Source organism: Saccostrea echinata, unplaced genomic scaffold (assembly GCF_033153115.1).
Source record: "Saccostrea echinata isolate AGI-Se365-2 ecotype Australia unplaced genomic scaffold, CSIRO_AGI_Sech_v1 ptg000010l, whole genome shotgun sequence".
NCBI classification, from domain to species: Eukaryota; Metazoa; Mollusca; class Bivalvia; order Ostreida; family Ostreidae; genus Saccostrea; species Saccostrea echinata.
Window position 1 is genome coordinate 4,454,343 of NW_026889759.1, and position 18,508 is coordinate 4,472,850.

The following is an 18,508-nucleotide window of genomic DNA, read 5'->3' on the forward strand; positions in this document are numbered from 1 at the left end:
GTAACATAAAATCATGGAATTATGTACTATAATGTTTGTTGCTAGATACTGTTTATACACTTATTAAATATAATATGTTAATTTGATAAGAAATTACATTTTTAGACATTGCTTTTGATTATATATGGAGAATTTGTAAAACCATTAAATTCATAGCATAAACATGTAAAACTGCATATATTTGAGATTAAATTGCAAGACAACTGTACATGTGCATCAAAAGAAAATACATTTGAGGGAAAAAATGTATAAGTAGAAATATTTAATTATTCAATTAAAAAAAATGATTTCCAGCTAGTAAATCAGACATGTCAAGAAACTACACTTTTTTTTACATTTTGGGAAATAAAATTTTGGATTTAGAAAACCGAATAAAGACACCCACGTTGAAAAAGATAATATTGAGAGGAATTAAAACCACAATAGACGTCAATATTTCATCGACGTGGTCCACTCAAAGTTCGGCCACGGAGACCCAAGAGAAAATAGAACCGTCAATGGCCCACTTCATGTACCTTTATTAATAACCATTTAAGGATTGTGAACATGGCATGTAAAAGTTGTGAAATAAAATTCATGTTGACAGATGCAAGGATAATTAAATATTTGCAGATATTGCGATCCTCCTCTTTTGGTACAGAGCTTGACCTAATGATACTTGCGGTATCGGAAGCACAGGTGCGCTCGTTTTATCGTGGGATGGACTTACAGAAATACGCCGTCTGCGATTGGACGAAATCTCTTAAACTGATCGATAGCACCGATTATAAGAATATTTCACGTTTTGACAAAATGGTAGTTAAAAAGATATATTTATATTTGGTTAAAAGCAAATCCAGTCGGTAAGTTATTTTTTATTATAATGAACTTTCACAACAAAGTAAAAATCCTCGAGGTTTTACAAGAATTTATTGGATAATATGAACAAAAGATATCGCATAAATTTTCGGTTAAATTTCGTTTTCGCGTTCACTATTATGTATTGATGGACATGTAAATAAACATAGAAAACAAAGTATTGAAATCGATGTAAGCTGGCCAGCTGGGATTCGGAAAACCTCGGGACAATAGGAAGATGTTCTTCCCGCTCCATCTTTCTGTCACTTTAAAGGTTACACTCGAAACCAAACCTGCTATCATTTTACCGAAATCTTTTTACATTTTGATTGAGTTTATGCAAATGTCTAATTCAGAGTGGTTTTTCATTATCTAGAAATTATGAAATATACGAGACGAAATATTCAGTTTGTATCTCATTATTTAGTTTTCGAGGTTAATAGGGGTACTTGTTAACACGATACTGACAGGGGACACGCGAAGGCGCGCGCGCAAGGTTAGTTTTACTATTTGTAATGCTTTATTTTGTATACTTCTTAAAATCAGCAAAATTTTCCATCATAATATGCATTTTTTGAATACATTTTGCAGACCTTTACGTGATTTAAAACTAGAATAATCTGGGAGGAAAAATCAAACTATGGAATTACTATTTGAAGGATTTTTTTAGTATTAATTATATTATTTATTATTGATGAAAATATACTCATCAATTTAACTAGCATGTTTTTAATTAGTATTAATCATCATTTACAAGTTCTCTGTCTCGAAATTTTAAAATACACATGCACGTATAAATAATTTATAATTGGAAGAAAGATTCATCGAAAAGAGCGCGTTTCAGAAAATTAATTCAAACGATTGCCTTTAGCCTCTGTCGCTGTACGAGTGTATATTCAATTGTTGTCAATTTTATGCTTTAAAAAACTTAAAACCTTGTGAAGAAAGTAATAAAATATCCGGCCGTAAAATTTTGTGATCACTTAGGACCCAGTCTGTCACGTTTATGGACAATGAGGATTAAAATTGATCGTTTAATTGTGGTAGACTCAGTTTTGGGGGTCGCGCGACTGGCAATGAAATGTTACAGCAACAAAAAAGTTTCATCAAATTATTTGTTCTACAAATAACACCTTCCTGATGATGGACTCGGTGCGAGATGGACCTCCCGAAAGCTGTGCTTCACTAATGACCTCGTCAAAGTTACGCATGCACGTGTACAATAGAAAAGAAAATATGAAATCATATCATTGTGTATTGTTCTCTGGACGTAATCTTTGGGTGTGAAAGCGTGTATCCATGTCATAAAAAAGAAAAATAAATTTGTCACCGTGTAAACAATTTCCCTCGACTCCCGACATATTAAATTTATCAATATCATAAATTTATATGAAATCATTCAGCGTCGGAATTTTTAATGACGGGGAGGCGATGAGGTAACCTGAAATTACAGAGAACGTAATTTGAATTATAATGTGGCGATGTAATGTTTAATGGCGGTTTTATGGTGGGCGCTGATTCAGTTTTGTGTGTTGTCTACAGGATGACACTGACGGAGGAACCCAGCTACCAGACTCCGCTCCACGACAGTGGCCCGGAGAAAACTCACAAGTGGGACATCAACGATAACACACTACCCATGGTGAGTGTCACTGGGGTGGACCTTTATTTACTAGATTTTTTTTTTATTTTTATGCGAAAAATACACAATTTATTGCTTTATTTAAACATTTAAAGATTTACTGTTCAAAAATGAAACATTTTAAATTTTAGATTAACTTTCTTGTGAATATTTAAACTTTTTTCAAATAAGATAATGTATAAATAAAATATATATGTATGAAAGTGAAGTACATTTTTTTCTGCATCTAGGGAACAAAACTATGTCAAAAGTTTTTATTAGTTTTTATTTTTACTTTTGTTGTAGAATTATGTATTACTTCACTCATAGGGGGACTGAACACTCAATCACTGAGGAATAAAACACGACTGAACACTTTTTTTAATTGTACAGTATAAAGGCTCAATTTATACGAAAATTTTCAAAAAAAATATGTAACTAGATTTATTGAATCCAATGCTCACAATATATGTTACATGATAACTGTAAAAAAAAAAATTTAAAAAAATTATAATTTGCTGAATTAAAATAGCAATATTTTTATCGAAATCGATAGTTACTTTGCGTAATTAATGTGATTTTGGCAAATGTGAATTTAACGTCTTAAAAAATTACCATTAATTATGAAAGTGAACCAAAAATTAAATGATTAACTAAAACGTTGTTTTAGATTTTGGAGATTAAAAACACTTTTTCCTTCTTCATAATATTTACACCTTCATGCATAAGGCACATGTGTTGTTTTCCGAGTCACACATTATAAAGATGTTTCTTCTTTGTTTTATTTTGTTAGACCCCCCCCCCCCTTCAAAGTGCAAAGAGTTATTAAGACCAATGAATACTAATGATAATTCAAATGAATAAAATAACATTGTTTTCAATGCTGAAGCAGAAAATGATATCTACTCCACCCCACATCCCCCAACCCACTCCAAAAGGGGGAGAGGTATGGAATTTGGGTTGCGATTTGCAAACCACTGCATGGTGATCGTGTGAATTAACGAGTTAATAGACTGCTAGATTTATCAGAGTAAAATATAAACTAAATAGATATCAAACCCTTTCCATCCTTAATCAGGTATGCCAGGTAGACGATTTCCAGGAATGGCCGGATGGGAACAATCGCTTTGTGTACAGCAGTAACTGTGAGGACGCCCGCAGACACATCAGTGGATGGGCAATGCGAAATACTAACAATCACAATGCACATATACTGAAAAAATCCTGTCTAGGGGTGTTCGTATGTTCCCATGACTGCACACTACCCAGTGGAGAGAAAGTTCACCTACGACCCGCCATTTGTGACAAAGCAAGGAGAAAACAGATAGGTTTGAGCTTACTTTTAACAACTATTCCGTCAGTATCGTAACTTGTGGCCATTTATAATTTTCATGTATAACCCATAAATAAAAAGTACAATATGACAGTCTATTGGAGTGTATAGGAAAAGAAAATGGGCGCATTTGGTGCGAAATCTACAGGAATCATGTGTACGAATCATTTGAATTTGTCCAGTTTGATTTGGTCGGCTGTTCACAGCTAACTGAATAGACTTTACGAAACTACCCACGTAGGAAAATGTTACATTACATTGAAATACATTGTCAAAAATTGTAAAATTTAAGTCTGCTTATCTTAATACTTCATAATATCACTTCACCTGATTAGTAAAAGGCTAAAAATACATTTAATAAGGTATAGTTGTATGCAAATGCATTACCATAAAAATGAGTGATAAGAATGCTTTTGCTGTCGGTGCAGCACATCAAAATTTAACTTCATCTCAAATTTTAAGTATTCAATGAATAAAACAAAAAGTGAAAAATGACTTGATTGTTTAAAAAAATTAATGCTCCATGCTAGGAAAAAATTAAATATATATGTACACCTCTTGTTTATATAAACATATCTTACAAATATACCTTTAAAATTTCAGGTAAACCTTGCCCTGGTCCTAACTGTCGAGGTCGTCTCGAGTTGATGACGTGCAAGGGACATTGTGGTTACCCTGTGACGCACTTCTGGCGTCATATCAACAACGCCATCTTCTTCCAAGCAAAGGGTGTCCACGATCATCCAAGACCGGAAATCAAGTCCTCCGCAGAGGCTAGGCGGCATCACAAACTAAAACACAAATCTTCCATGGTGAGTTAAAAGGTGTGAATAATACGTCTATAAAGTAAATGTACATTTGAATTTTTTCTTCTTTTTTATTTATTGGTTACTTTGAAGAAGAAAAATATAAATTTATTTCTAGTCAGAAACATCGAACAAGAAACGGAAGCGTGATATTCAATGGCCACCAAATAAAGAACGCTCAACAAAAGTTTTCCCTGGTGAGTACAATTTTTTTAATCTAAAAGCTCGAGGAAAAATGTAAAGAAATCAACAGAAAAGGAAAATTATTTATTTCTATTTTTTTTTCTTATTTAGGATTTGATATACTTTGTTCCTGTCCACCCTTTGAATGCACGTGCTCTCATGTCCGAATGCAGTATAAAGAAACCAGAGCTGACAACGAACGAGCGAACTTTCCCGTGTGCCCTTCATCGTACACTCCGCAAATCTATGAAGCATCACCATCACCTTGGCAGAGGTCGTCCGTTGATTGCAATTACATGCAAACTGCTGTCAACCGTCCACATTGCGAGGAGCCCACTTTTCCAGGAATACTGAACGAGGAGATACCTTCCTTGTCTTCTTACAGTTCCACTTTCAGCAACACTCAGCGACATATCGACGCATCTTATCCAAGATTTGAGATGTATCGAGGCTGTGAAAGAGGTTTTCCATATACGGACATACCCAATCAACGTTTCGCAAACACAACCGAGCGTTATCATCGAACATCGAAAAGTAGCTACGACGCTCGAGAGATCTACAGTAGCGCGTATTTGGAGAGACCTAAATCTTACTCCGATTCACATTCTGTTAGGATTAAAACAGAAAATCAAGATTCAGATTTTGGTAACATTTCTTCTCTTTCCAACCAATGTGCTCTCTCGGATCGAGCAGAAATCGAGCCACATCGAATGTCTCGTGATGATAATGCTCAGGATTTTGCTCAGTTGCAAGAAATTGAGTCGAATCCCCTTTACAGTATGAATGACGTCACAGACTCGGACATAATTCAAACATTTTTTTCTCGAATGCCCTCGGATCAGCAGGATGAGGGGTCTTTTATTCAGTCATCTTTGACTCAAACAAATACCGGTCCTAAATACATAGAACTCAAACCTTTAAAGAAATCAAAGCAAGAAATGCACTCGCTCGCCATTTCGACGTCACCTCAGATTTTTCAGCATCGAAGCGTCCATGACGTAACCAGTGAGGGGTGTTCGACAGGCTATTTTCGACCCCAGACCGGATGCAGTAATGTCATTAATGATCCATATCATCACAACGATTCCCATCAGTATGCCCAGAACAAGCAACAATGTAATCATAGCATAAATATTACACTGACTTATAACTGAATCATCGTGTATTTTTGATGCTTTAATACGTTTGATGGTTACAATTCTCGACTAAATAATTGTTGAAATATCCACTGTTAACTAAGTATTTTATTTGGGGGGGGGGGGGTTAAAACAAGAGTTAGATTTGAGAATCATTAATATTATGCACATCATAGTAGTCAAATATTTGAATATTTTGTGTTCTTCGATCTATTATACGTCTCTTGTTCTTCAAGTACACAATCTCTATCAACTGTCATTATTCATGAGCTCTGCCACGTGATCAGTGGCAATTGAGTGACGTCTGATGAGTGAAGTAATTAATTGTAAATTATTGCAATGACATCAGCTTCGTTGATATTACGGCAGGTTTGATCAATGGTTCTTAAATTAATCTCCACGTATCAAAATGTCATTATGCTCCGACTGTACACAATGTCCGATTTTGTTTAAGTAATGATTAATATTGGCATTGGCTCAATACTAGGACAGGTCTGTTGAATGAAATTTAAAGTGCCTTGTTAGAAGTGCAACGATTGGAAGTCATTATGCAAATAAGAATGTTTTCTTTTTATTAAAGGTGTGCAAAATAAATACCGTATTGTCTTTTTCTAGTACTTATTTGATGGTGTAAATCATTTTATATAAACACAATGATAATAGATCCTGATGAAGAATAATAGAAAATTAGGTAAATCTGCAAAAAATTATGCAAATAGAAAATTCTTTATTGTAACTTGGCAATGAACCAAAAATATGTTAATATATGAAATATGTTAATATCAGTAGCAGAAGGTGACACATGTTAGTTATAGATTAACTGATATATGTACATGCACAGTATATGGATTATCTACCTCTTATTATCAACATCTGCTGTGATGGCCGAGTGGTTTAAGGCGTTGGACTTGAAATCCAATGGGGTCTCCCCGCGCAGGTTCGAACCCTGCTCGCAGCGGAAAGTTGTTTTTAGGCAACTTGAGCGAGTACTAAATAAAAGTACGAATACTTTTCACCTATTCCCCCCAAAAATCCATAGGTGGAGTATATTCCACTTTTGGGAAACAAAATTGAAAGGGGGTATAGACAATTTTGCATTGCATTTTTATCTTAATTTCAACCAACATGAAAATTCTGTTACTACATTCTTCGTTACCACAAAACACGTGTTCGAGCTCCGGTATTGTTTGTTTTTTACCGAATGCGTTGGATTTGCTACTGAGCACTGCACACATCCCTGAACACGAACTGACAATATTGGTGTGTTGGTTTTGTTTTCTTACATTTCTATTTAGACCTTTCTTGATTACGCTTTTCATATCTTTTATCAATAGATCGGTCACGGTAGCCGTAGTGATAGGGCGTCCACTTGGTGATCTGGAGGCCCGTGTTCGATTCTCGCTCGCCGCGCCGCGTCAAACCTTGGAGGTAAAAATAGGTAGTGACTATTCGTTCGCCAAGTGCCCGAAATGAGAAGTGACAGTCACTGGTCTTTCGCATGAGATATTAAACCCAAAGTTTCGTGTCACGGTAGGCGTTGGCACGATAAAGAACCCTCACAGGCACGATAAAGAACCCTCACAGGCACGATAAAGAATCCTCACTGGTCAATTACCCTAAATGCAGAGTATAGGTCTAAATCTGAATTTTAAAATTCTCGAATGGGACGTTAAACACCATATAAATAATCTTTATCAATACACCAAAGCTTTTCCAATTTCTTAGGATAAATTTTAGTTCGTGACAGTGCAAGGATGTATGACTATCAAACACGCCCCAATACTAAGTTTCTGAACAATAAGATTTAAAATGAACATGCAACTTGGCCGAATATGAAATCCCATTTGTCAGTGAAACAATTGTGATAAGGTTTACGTTTTGTTTAGACAGAAAGGCGTAATGCAGTATATCATATGATTTTGGAGGACATAAAATATGATACCCTGAATGGTAAGAAAACGAATTTCAATCCAGATACATCAGAAAATATTTTCAGACATGAATTCACCTGCATATGTATGGCATTGAAAGCGTATAAATCATACATGTAACACATCCCGTAGACCTATGAGTTGTGAGCAATAATTAATTAGATGCGCGCATAGACAGTAAGTTTAAAAAAAACATATTCTTCAGAAAACAATGTTTCTACACTTCAATGGCCAGTATGACAGGTTTAATTTGGTGGACCAATCAAGGAATCTGAGCATATTGACCTCCAACAAACGGGAAATAACTCTTGCTAAATTCGTGTGCATCGGAAACTATCTATAATGAGGCACTGTGTAGTGTCAGTTACATTTATATATCATTAACATAAAAATATCCAATTTCTTGGAAGACAATTACTGATTTGACCAGGATTATTGGTATAAAACCTCACAGCACAGTACTTCTACACATGTAATATGTATTTATCAAGAATAAGTATATTTAAGTCATAAGTTAATCCATATTCACTTATACATAAATATGAAGATCTGCTAATTAATGTTTAGAGTAAAACCATGATATCAATAGATGCAGGACAATATTTATTGTATAATTACAGATTTTTCATTGATTTTTTTTTCACAAAACATAACATTGGTTTACAAATGCATAACAATATCATTTGATGATTCAAAGTAATTCCTTCATTTTCAAGACATAATATAAATACATGTATACAAAATTCTTGTAAATAAAAAATAAGCAATATAGGAATAAAAAAAAATGCTTTACTAGTAAATTCATGCATTCTTAATGTAATAGATAAATCTACTTAGAGTGAGTCTCAAATATCACTTTACATCAGCTGAAAAAAAGAGAGAACAGGATATTAAATGGAGCAATCATTCTCTTTATAACATTTTCTTCCATACGTTTTCTTATATATTAGACAACTATTAACAAAAGTGACTTTCTACACTACAAATTATGTTAATCTCAGTAGATGTCAAACTCCTTACTTAAAAAAAATATTCAATTTAAAAATATAAAGTTGCAGTACATTGTATTAAATTGTCTTTGGAAAATACTAGTGGATACAATACAACATGCTTATAGCGAATTGCCAGACACAAAAATTTTTGATAAGCTATAGAAATAATTTGTTATATCCATTCATAATATGTTTTAAAAGCTACAGGAAATGAAAATTACTGTAAGCATGAATTCATTATAAGCATTATTTCTCTGTGTTTCACTGTATTTCATTAACCTAAATGGACTTTTATAGAGTTTATTCTAAATAAATACCTGAGTGTTTGACATTTCCATTGGGAATCTGAACTAAAGGCACTCTATCATACGTTCTCCTATACATGCTGTCAACCTCTGTAAGGTACCAGGTCCCAGGAAACAACTCTTTGGTGGATCCAATGGGAGCGTAGGGAGCTGCAATGAGTAATAGACTGTTATATTGAAGTTATCATTCTTTTTAATTTTTATCATCATGTGGGGTTGCTTCAAGGGTAAACACCTAAGGCCATCTTCTAAAAAAAAAAAACGTTTACTTGCCCTCTCCTGACTAAGGATAAAAAAATTGGGTAGGTAGGTAAGGAGAGTTTTTTTTTCAAATACACTTGCGAATATGAAGTTAAAATAGTTATTCATGGGATGAGAAGATCTTGGAATGAATAAAAAAAATTGCTTCCTGGAGGTTGAAAAAAGTTTTGAGTTGGGATGTTTTAAGTCAGTCTGTCGGGAGAGGGCAAACAAACAATTTTTCAAAGATGGCCTAATGTATGGCTACTCATGAGAATGTTAATTATATCAATTTTGCAAAGAGAATGCACTCAAAATGAATGTTTTATATCAAGCAACAATTCTTAATCTAATCTCAATGCCACATTTCTACAAGAATTTTTGAAAATTTTGTAACTATACATATTCTCTGTTTTTCAATAAAAATATAAAAATAAACAATTATGCCCTAAAAAGCTGATACACATCAAGTTTGTGTTAGATATTGGTTTATATCTAGCTCAATATGTAAACATCACCTTACTAACCATCCTTAATAAAACAAACAAACAAAAGATGAAAGATATGAAACATACAAAAACTTAAACAACACTGCACAAACCTTTATTATGGGTTTCTTCTCTAAGTTTCATGGTTTTATCAAATTCTTCTGGAGACACTTTTACTCTGTCATGTAAATCTTTTTTAACATAAGAGAGATTTTCTAAGAGTTTATGAAATTTTGGTCCCAAGTCTTTGGTTATTCTCAGAGAGAACATGGCGGATGCCAATCCTGAGCCATAAGAAAATAACACAACTCTATGTCCAACTAGTTCTGCTGGTGAAACACTGCAAAAGAAAACATGCATAGAATGACAGGGCTAAAAAAATAACCATATAACAATTAGAAAAGTACTGTTTAGTTTCAAGACAAGGAGAAATAAATCTACCACTAAGGGAAAAAAAAATGTTTACCTTAATAGGTAGGAAACTAGTCCCCCATACAAGGAGGGTGTGTACATGTTCCCCACTTGATTAGCTAGGAGTAAGGAAGGTTTGGTTTTATTTGTAAATATTGAGTTACTGGCTGCCATGAAGGCTTTCTCAGCATCACGGTCAAAGTAACTGTCCTCTAACTTCAGGTTCCTTTTAAAATATAATAATGATGATAATAAAATGAAACATAGAATTAAAATTTACTTTTCAGTCTTCAAAAAATATACAGCCAACATTGTGTACAGTGATCTGTATGTACCAAGCATCCTTTTTTATAAACTATACAAATGTCTTAAAACAAAGCCCTGGCAAAATAAACATGATTATATTTTTTTTTTACCTGAAAGACTCCAACCCAGCATATCTTCCAGAGAAATCTGGAGAAGGCTCTTTAAGGAAATCATTGAGGAAAACTCTTGCAAACGATTTCTGCACCAGTTTACAATATGGTGAATGAAAGACAAAGGCATCAGCAGAATCTATTAGACTAGCATTTTCCCCTACAAAACAAATGAAGTTTAATAATTAGTCTTTGTTGAATGTTAAATGTATCTGAAAACATTTCATTCAATCTCCACTTTTTTTAAGCAAGCACTTATAACTTTGAAGAAAGCTTATACTGGTAAGTCCCCAGTTACTTTTCAATTAAAAGATCAGTCTATGCAACTGAAAGAAATTGGAATTCAGTTTTTTCTTTATAAAAATCAAGGAAAATGAACTATGATAAATCAAAAGGTAATTCATAACATACATTGATGTCTGTATTTAATATTATCATACTGAAAATTATCATACTAAAAGGGAGCACAGAGAAAAATCATTTCAATGACCAAAGTTCAAGTGCATGAATCAAAGGGCACAAAATCTTCCAAGTGTCTACATCTTACAGTTACATGAAAACTTGAAGCAGAAGTGGAGACCCTTAGCCTTGAGACAACTACAAATGACTGAAGTAATACCAATAATTCCGGTCTGTATTGCTTTTTCAGTATAAGCCTGGTAACACTTGTCCAGGGCATGCAGGTAGCACTTCACAGATAACTTGCCATCCACCACTGGATACTCGGAGTCCATGTTGGGTTTGTAAAAATCATACGCATGCTGCATATAAATGCTTCTCACTCCTGTAAACAGCAAATAAAGGTCCTTCATAACTTAAGAAAATTGTCATAGCATTCTGTGTACCTTATTTTTATAGAATTTCGATGTTCCAAACATCACTATTTTTGTATGCATAGCTATGAAGGAGGAAATACATGTATTGGTACAAGTATCAATTTTGACAGCAATTATTCTAATTGTTTATCATTATCTTTCATGTACATTATCTTGGTCATGCATATTTGTACATGTACTAAAATTATGGTACATTAATACATAACATGTATATCTATTTCCATGCATTCCCAAATGCTATTTTGTTCTTTATTATGATGAGAAAAATAAATGTTTACAAGCAAAGGATAATTAACACAATCCTCAAAGCAACATTCATACCCATCACATGAAAATAAACCATGCTATTAAAAATATTCAGAAAATGATTACTTTCTAATTGTCTAGTTTTTAAACAAAACATGCATAAATAGTGTTAAGAAAATAGGATATTCATGAGAAAGTACAATTATGTACCAAGAACTGACTGATATTTCAGGTCAATCACATTGTAATCTACAAAGCCTGATGAAGAGTAAACACTTATTTATCTGCCTTGTCAGTTCAACTGAGGCAGATGTGAAATTTTCATATGCATGATAATTGTTCTTTGATTTACAGAAAACTGCTCTTTATCATTAAAATGTATTTAGCTTACATATTTGTATATATTACTCAAATTACCAAGATATTACAAGAACTAATACTATTTGGCAAAAAAAAAAAAACAAAACAAAAAACAAAAACAAAAAATTCTTTTGATACATGTAAGCATTTTAAAAGAAAGATTAACAATACCTAAATTGCATGTTTTGCATATAAATAATCAAATAAATTAAGACAACAAATAAATAAATTTGGTATAAATTTCATTTTAGCTACTTGAAATCAAGGTCAGGGCTCTCAATATGAACTTTCAACCATGGATAACACTGCATATTGCTATGTCCCATTTACCTTTGATCTTTGTAATCTCTTTACGATATTAACATCTAATGACCTTAAAAGGGTTCATCAATTATCAATAAAATAGTACATTTTTTTCTTTTATCTATAGCCCTACATCGTCCATCTATTAACCATAAAAAAAATCATGCAGACAATGTCAATGACTAGATAACTCCAATATGTATTTCAAAGTGAAATAATTATAGGCCATTTTTAACCACTGCATTGTCATAAGGCATGTAATATGCATGATTGGTAACTGATAAGATGGTTTTCCTAAACTAACAACTTAGTCAAACTTGTTAAGCTTCATGGAAATCTTCAAGTGAACTGCTGACTGACATGGCTTTTAAGTTTAATCTAGTACACTGAAGTGTTCACTTATTATTTCAAAGTACCTTCATTTGGCAATGGAAAAGTAAATAATACTACATATAGTAAGTATGAACTAACACGACCTTTACAGTGGTGGAAGGAATGTGTCATCTTGACCGATATATAATAAATGTCCAAGTAAACAAGATGTCATCTTCTTACATCATAAATCATGGGATTACCATATTTATTTATAATAAATGTAAAGCATTTTGTGTCAATCTGACAAATAAGTATACAACAACATTTTTTAAATTTATCTATTTAATATTTATTTTATTTACTTATTTTCATCTTATTTACTTATTTTGCAAACTTATTGTAGATTTCCCAACATTTCATAAAAGGGCCAGTTTCAGATTTTTAATAACTTTTTTTTTATTGGTCTGCCATTGTCCTTTTATAAAATATCTTTGCTAGCAATCAGAAGCCTTTGTTCAGGACCATCGTCTTTGATGCGATTCATAAAACAATTTTATCTGGAACACTCTTTGGGTGGTGTCTAGTGCCCTTTGACTGGTATGTACATCCCTTTATCCAATTTGTCCTTTTTAAATACATTGCCCATTTCATGATCTATAATTTTGCTTTTATTATGATCAATATACTCTAAGTATAATTACATTTATACACTTTGCTCACTTACAATATTTTCTATTGAATATCTTTAATAAGATATGTCCCAAATTTTTTTGACATATAAGTGATAGGTGTACTCCACATTTTTACCAATAATTGGTGAAATTCATTAGGTTAATTAATAAAAATAAATCATAATTTTTTCCTATTCCTATAGTTGTGCAATAAATTTGAATTTAGATGGACACCCAAAGTATTCATTAATTAACTAGACCCAGATGGTTAAGATGAAGCAACATGAAACTGAATCATATAAAATGCCTACATGTAACCCATAAATTAAAAAATTATTAGTTTAAAAAGAGACCTTCTTTTTTTTAGAATTAGGCTACATAGGACTTACAGGATTGACCTAGTATTCTAATTATATAGATAGAATGACCAAAGCTACTGAAGAGAGAAATCATCTCTCTTATACCTATTACAGAAGGATGTGAAAATCTGGACTTTGAGCTCTGTGTCCTTGTATCAATCCCACTTGATAAATAAATCTCCTTTGTTTGATATGTAAATAACTAGGTTATGCATGTTCATGTTTGGAAAACAGGTGATTAAAATGTTAATAATAATTGATTCGGATGTGACTTCTATGCATTTATGAATACATTTCAATTACATGTTTAATAATTAGTTTTATTATTCCCTGCATGTAAACCAGTACATTTCATGTATATAAGCAACCTATAATTAAACATGTTAGAATCAGAATTATTACTTAATTTGCAATCATATCCAGCTACAGATATTCTTTTTCTACTCCTTCATGTACATCATAATTACGGGTGACCTAGAGCACCACTCAAGAGATGAACATTTCTAACCATAACTATTTCTACTTTTTAAATCATCCACATGGACTTCATAGAAGAATTGTACAAACCTCTATCAAAGACAAGTGGGGCATCCTTCCCAATCAGCATGGCTACTGCCCCAGCACCACCTGTACAGCGGGCATTGCCAGTGGCATACACTGCAATATCACCAGCTACAACCAAAGCATACCTCCCTGGAAACAAAAACAATACTTTCAAATTTAAAAAACCATACTTTCAAATTTAATTTTTTTTTCTTTTTAAGCCAAAATGCACAACTTAAATAACTCTTTAATTTTTTTCCCTATACTCTCATCAAAGAGATTGTTTTAAAAAACAAGAGGCCCTAGGACCTTTATGGTCACCTGAGTATAATACAACACAGTAAAGGATCCATAGAAGTATAATATAAAAACAAAATGAACTGAGGCCAATTAAAAAAATATGTGTGGTTCCGGTTACCCGACCGTCCCTATTTTATACCCCCGACCCTAAACTTTTTTTTTGGCAATTTTCAGATTTTTTCCGGAATTTTCCCCGATTTCCATCAATGGCTCCGGTTTAAGTTTTAGCAATGATGGCCTCCTTGCACATCATAGTGCAAGTGTTTAATAGTGTTAAATCCAAAGCAAGCTAGCACGTAGGTGTGACCGTGTCCCCTTCCAATATTGACTAGTACAGTGTATATTATCACACCACATCTAAATGTCATTTGCAAAGCAGTAATAGGTACTATTTAGAAAATTAAGAAAATCATTTTGTTAAACAAAAAAAAAAAAAAAAAAATCATTTTGTTAAAAAAAAAAATAAAAACTAAAAAATCCCTACCTACCTACCCTAATTTTTTTGGAGGTGTAACCGGAACCACACATATTTTTTTGTTTGGCCTGACAGATGAAGCTATATTGCTCAAAAGCAAGAGAAATAGGATGATCAGGTATCAACAAAATAGTCTAGTACTCTGTAACAAATCTTAAAGTAGATCCATTTACTTGCCTGCACTTGCTCCCCTTTGTCATTATCATGCAGACTAAACAAAACAATAGTCTTTAAGCACTATTATTGAACCCATCTCATTCCCTCTCACATTGGCCATGAAATTCACAATTTTAGAAGAGTAACCCTTGTTCATCATAACTATTCACTTGATTTGTTTGCTCAATACCCAGGAGCAGAGATGAAGATTTTCAAAGAAATAATGCATTTTCATTAGATAATCAATTGAGCCTGATCCCAACATAAGAACTCTTGACCCAGGACCATGAAATTTACCATTTAAGAAGAGGCACCACTGCTCATCATAACTATGCACTTCATTTTTTTTTTTGGCTTGGTATCCAGGAGAAGAGAAGATTTTCAAAGAAATAATGCATTTTCACTATATAATCAATAGAGCACCCCCAAATCCAGAACTCCGACCTTGGGGCAACAATTTCACAATTATGAAAAAAGCACCTTTGCTCATCATAACTATGCCCCTAGTTTACCTGCTAAATATACAGGGGGAGAGAGGAAAGATCTTTATCCATTTTCACTATATGGTCATTAGAGCCCCATCCTAACTCCAGAACCCCTGACCTGGGGCCATGAATTTCACAATTTTGGTAGAGGGCTTAAAGCTTATTAGAATAATGCTAAAAGCTTGACTGTTGGATGTGCAGGAGTAAAGAAGGAGATTTTTAAAGATAGCACTAATTTTGATGGTTTTAGCCCCACCCCCACCCATCAGGCCAGGGGGGGGAGGGGGGGGGGGGAAAGACCATGAAATTCAAAATTTTTGTTCCCCTTTACTCATAAGAGACTTGATGCCAAAATTGGTTCAGTGGCTCCAGAGAAGAAGTTGAAAATGTTCAAAAATTTATAACCAATGCACGTCGGACAACCAAAATGCACGTCGGACAACCAAAATGCATGCCGACAGACAAAAAGAGAATTGCAATAGAACACCTGAGTCACTCAGGTGACCTAAAAAAGACATTTTACCATCCCAGGAACTGGATTCAATCCAATTTATTGCATTAAATAGTGCAGAAGTTCCTCCAAAACAGGCATTTGTTGTGTCTAACCCTTCCACACTGTGATTACCACTGCTTTCAAACAGCTGCATTAATACAGTCTTTGTGCTCTTTGATTTATCAATAATAGTTTCTGTTCCTACTTCCAATCGTCCTATGTCATTATATGAGAGCTGATTTTTCTCTACAAGTTTTTGAACAACAGTTAAACAAAGTGAATTAATATCTTCTCTATCTGAACAAAATCCCATTTTTGACTGTCCTAAACCAATGGTGTATTTTCCTGTCGATACATTATCAAAAACTTCAAGTTCAGCCTGGTCTACATATTGTGATGGAAAATAGACTTCCATGGCAATGATTCCTACATCTGTTGGCCATGGCTCCTGTGAAACTGTACCAGGCATGGTGCTGGATCTAAAAAATATAATGTTATGAACTATGTATACTGTGAGGTCAATATCAAACATAAAAAAACAGGGACTTCCTTGAAGTTACCAAATAAATGAACTTAAGTAGGGCTGTCATTGATGAGTTCAATCAATTTATTGATACATCATCAGATTTTAAATGCTTTGAAACAACGTTGATGCATTTTCTGAGAATTCTAGATAATCTTTCAGTGTAAAAGGATAACAGTAGTCAAAAATGCATACTAAGCAGCAAGTTTAAGGAACAGTGGTTTTTAAAACATGAGTGTGTTATCCTCACATTTGCACTAATCAGGAGAGCATATGCATATATTAATGGAAGACTGTAAAGACAAAGTTGTGTTTCTTGCAAATTCAGTTGAACTTCTTAGTGTTGCATGATACATTCACTCATTGTATTTTACCAGACTAAATTTATTTCACAAACAATAATTTTTTTCACAGGATGTGCCATGGAGTTTGAAATATCTTTGCTAAAAATTCTTTTGATATAATGGTATTAAAATCCACAGTCATTGCAATTTTTAATCAGTCATTTCATGATATTCAACCGTCATTTCAACAAAAAACGATCATTTCACCGTTTCGTGTCGCACAAATTTTCTTACGTAAGTCTTGTTATTTAGGAGCTTTCTACCTCAACAACATTTCACATTGGAAACAGTTTAACATTCTCAGTGTTTTGATTATAAGAGTAAATTAAAGGTAAACATGGTAAAACACACGTTTTAATAATATAACAATATAGCCAATGCATTACATTATACATACCGATAACCTCTAAGTTTATCTAATGCAACATTGATGATTCCGACCACGTGCGACTTGTTCACGATTTACAAACAGTGCATACTGATATAAATAGTGCTGATCACTTTCTTAAATATATGAGATTACATTATTCGCGTTTATATATGCAAACAATTTTAAAAACACCAGAGTCATTAATATTTTTAGATAAGTTCGTAAGGTCGTTGATCGTCTACAAAACAGGAAGTTGGTTAATTTCGACAGGTGCTTGATAAGGCATTCGACATATTATTCGTTAAGCGCTTCTTTTAAAACTCATTACAAACATTTTCGCCCCATGTTTTATGCGCCCAAAGACACTGAAAAATGATTCTTATCTATTTAAATGCTGTAAAAAAAATTGTTACTTTGCACTGAAAGATCTCTCCAAAAAATTAATGATACTTTGCGCGCTATAATTCTTTTAAATTGCGTTTAAAAATGTAACATTTTGTACAAAATAACTCATCTAGCCAATTTTCAAGTTCTTTTTTAGCAAATCAAAATACAATATCGGTAAAATATTTTCCTTTCCTATTTCACAGGAACCCGATACATCAAAAGAATGTTAAAATTTCATGTGACAGATCAATGAAAATTCAAATTTTCATTTTCAAATGCGCCCAGATTCCTGCCGAATGCCAATAAAAAGCGCCCTCGTTCTTTTAAAACAAATTTAGGATGCAGAAGTTTCTCTTCTTTCACAAAATACATGTAATACAATGGAATGCACACCATCCTCATTTGGTTTATCGTGTTTACTTATCTTAATCAGTATATAGTGTTATCGTGTTGTCAAACATTGGAGGCTGATTAAACACAAACAAAAACAACTTATCTTATCATCAGATTTATCAGATTTATTTTACTGATCAGAAAAGTTGCATATGCTGTCATTTTCTTTTGTCATATATTTAATCTGTCAGACTACTACAGGATTTTTTTTAAAATTTATTTTAAATAACCTGGAAAAAAGTTCTGTGTT

General features: G+C 33.1%; 2 protein-coding genes and 1 non-coding gene across 4 annotated transcripts; 2 read left to right on the forward strand and 1 right to left on the reverse strand.

Moving 5' to 3' along the window:
* The first annotated feature begins 1,702 nt into the window (after window positions 1–1,702).
* LOC133184611 (transcription factor glial cells missing-like) lies at window positions 1,703–6,028 on the forward strand. Its single transcript, XM_061319699.1, has 5 exons — window positions 1,703–2,479; window positions 3,537–3,786; window positions 4,395–4,603; window positions 4,716–4,794; window positions 4,892–6,028. The coding sequence occupies exons 1-5, from the start codon at window positions 2,324–2,326 to the stop codon at window positions 5,932–5,934; spliced, it is 1,737 nt and encodes a 578-aa protein (XP_061175683.1). The 5' UTR covers window positions 1,703–2,323; the 3' UTR covers window positions 5,935–6,028.
* Window positions 6,029–6,791: 763 nt separating this feature from the next.
* Trnas-uga (transfer RNA serine (anticodon UGA)) lies at window positions 6,792–6,874 on the forward strand. Its single transcript has one exon. It is a non-coding gene; the product is annotated as a tRNA-Ser (tRNA).
* A 1,654-nt stretch (window positions 6,875–8,528) lies between these two features.
* Window positions 8,529–17,743, reverse strand: LOC133184204 (hydroxymethylglutaryl-CoA synthase 1-like). 2 transcript variants are annotated; one of them, XM_061319151.1, is made up of 9 exons: window positions 17,506–17,743; window positions 16,272–16,714; window positions 14,357–14,482; window positions 11,319–11,483; window positions 10,700–10,859; window positions 10,339–10,509; window positions 9,986–10,212; window positions 9,157–9,294; window positions 8,529–8,713 (listed from the first exon to the last, which is right to left on the reverse strand). In XM_061319151.1, the coding sequence occupies exons 2-9, from the start codon at window positions 16,708–16,710 to the stop codon at window positions 8,700–8,702; spliced, it is 1,440 nt and encodes a 479-aa protein (XP_061175135.1). In that variant the 5' UTR covers window positions 16,711–16,714; window positions 17,506–17,743; the 3' UTR covers window positions 8,529–8,699. The 2 variants fall into 2 exon arrangements, with proteins under 2 accessions (XP_061175135.1, XP_061175134.1); XM_061319150.1 differs by having other exon boundaries at window positions 16,272–16,720.
* Between the last annotated feature and the right edge of the window lie 765 nt (window positions 17,744–18,508).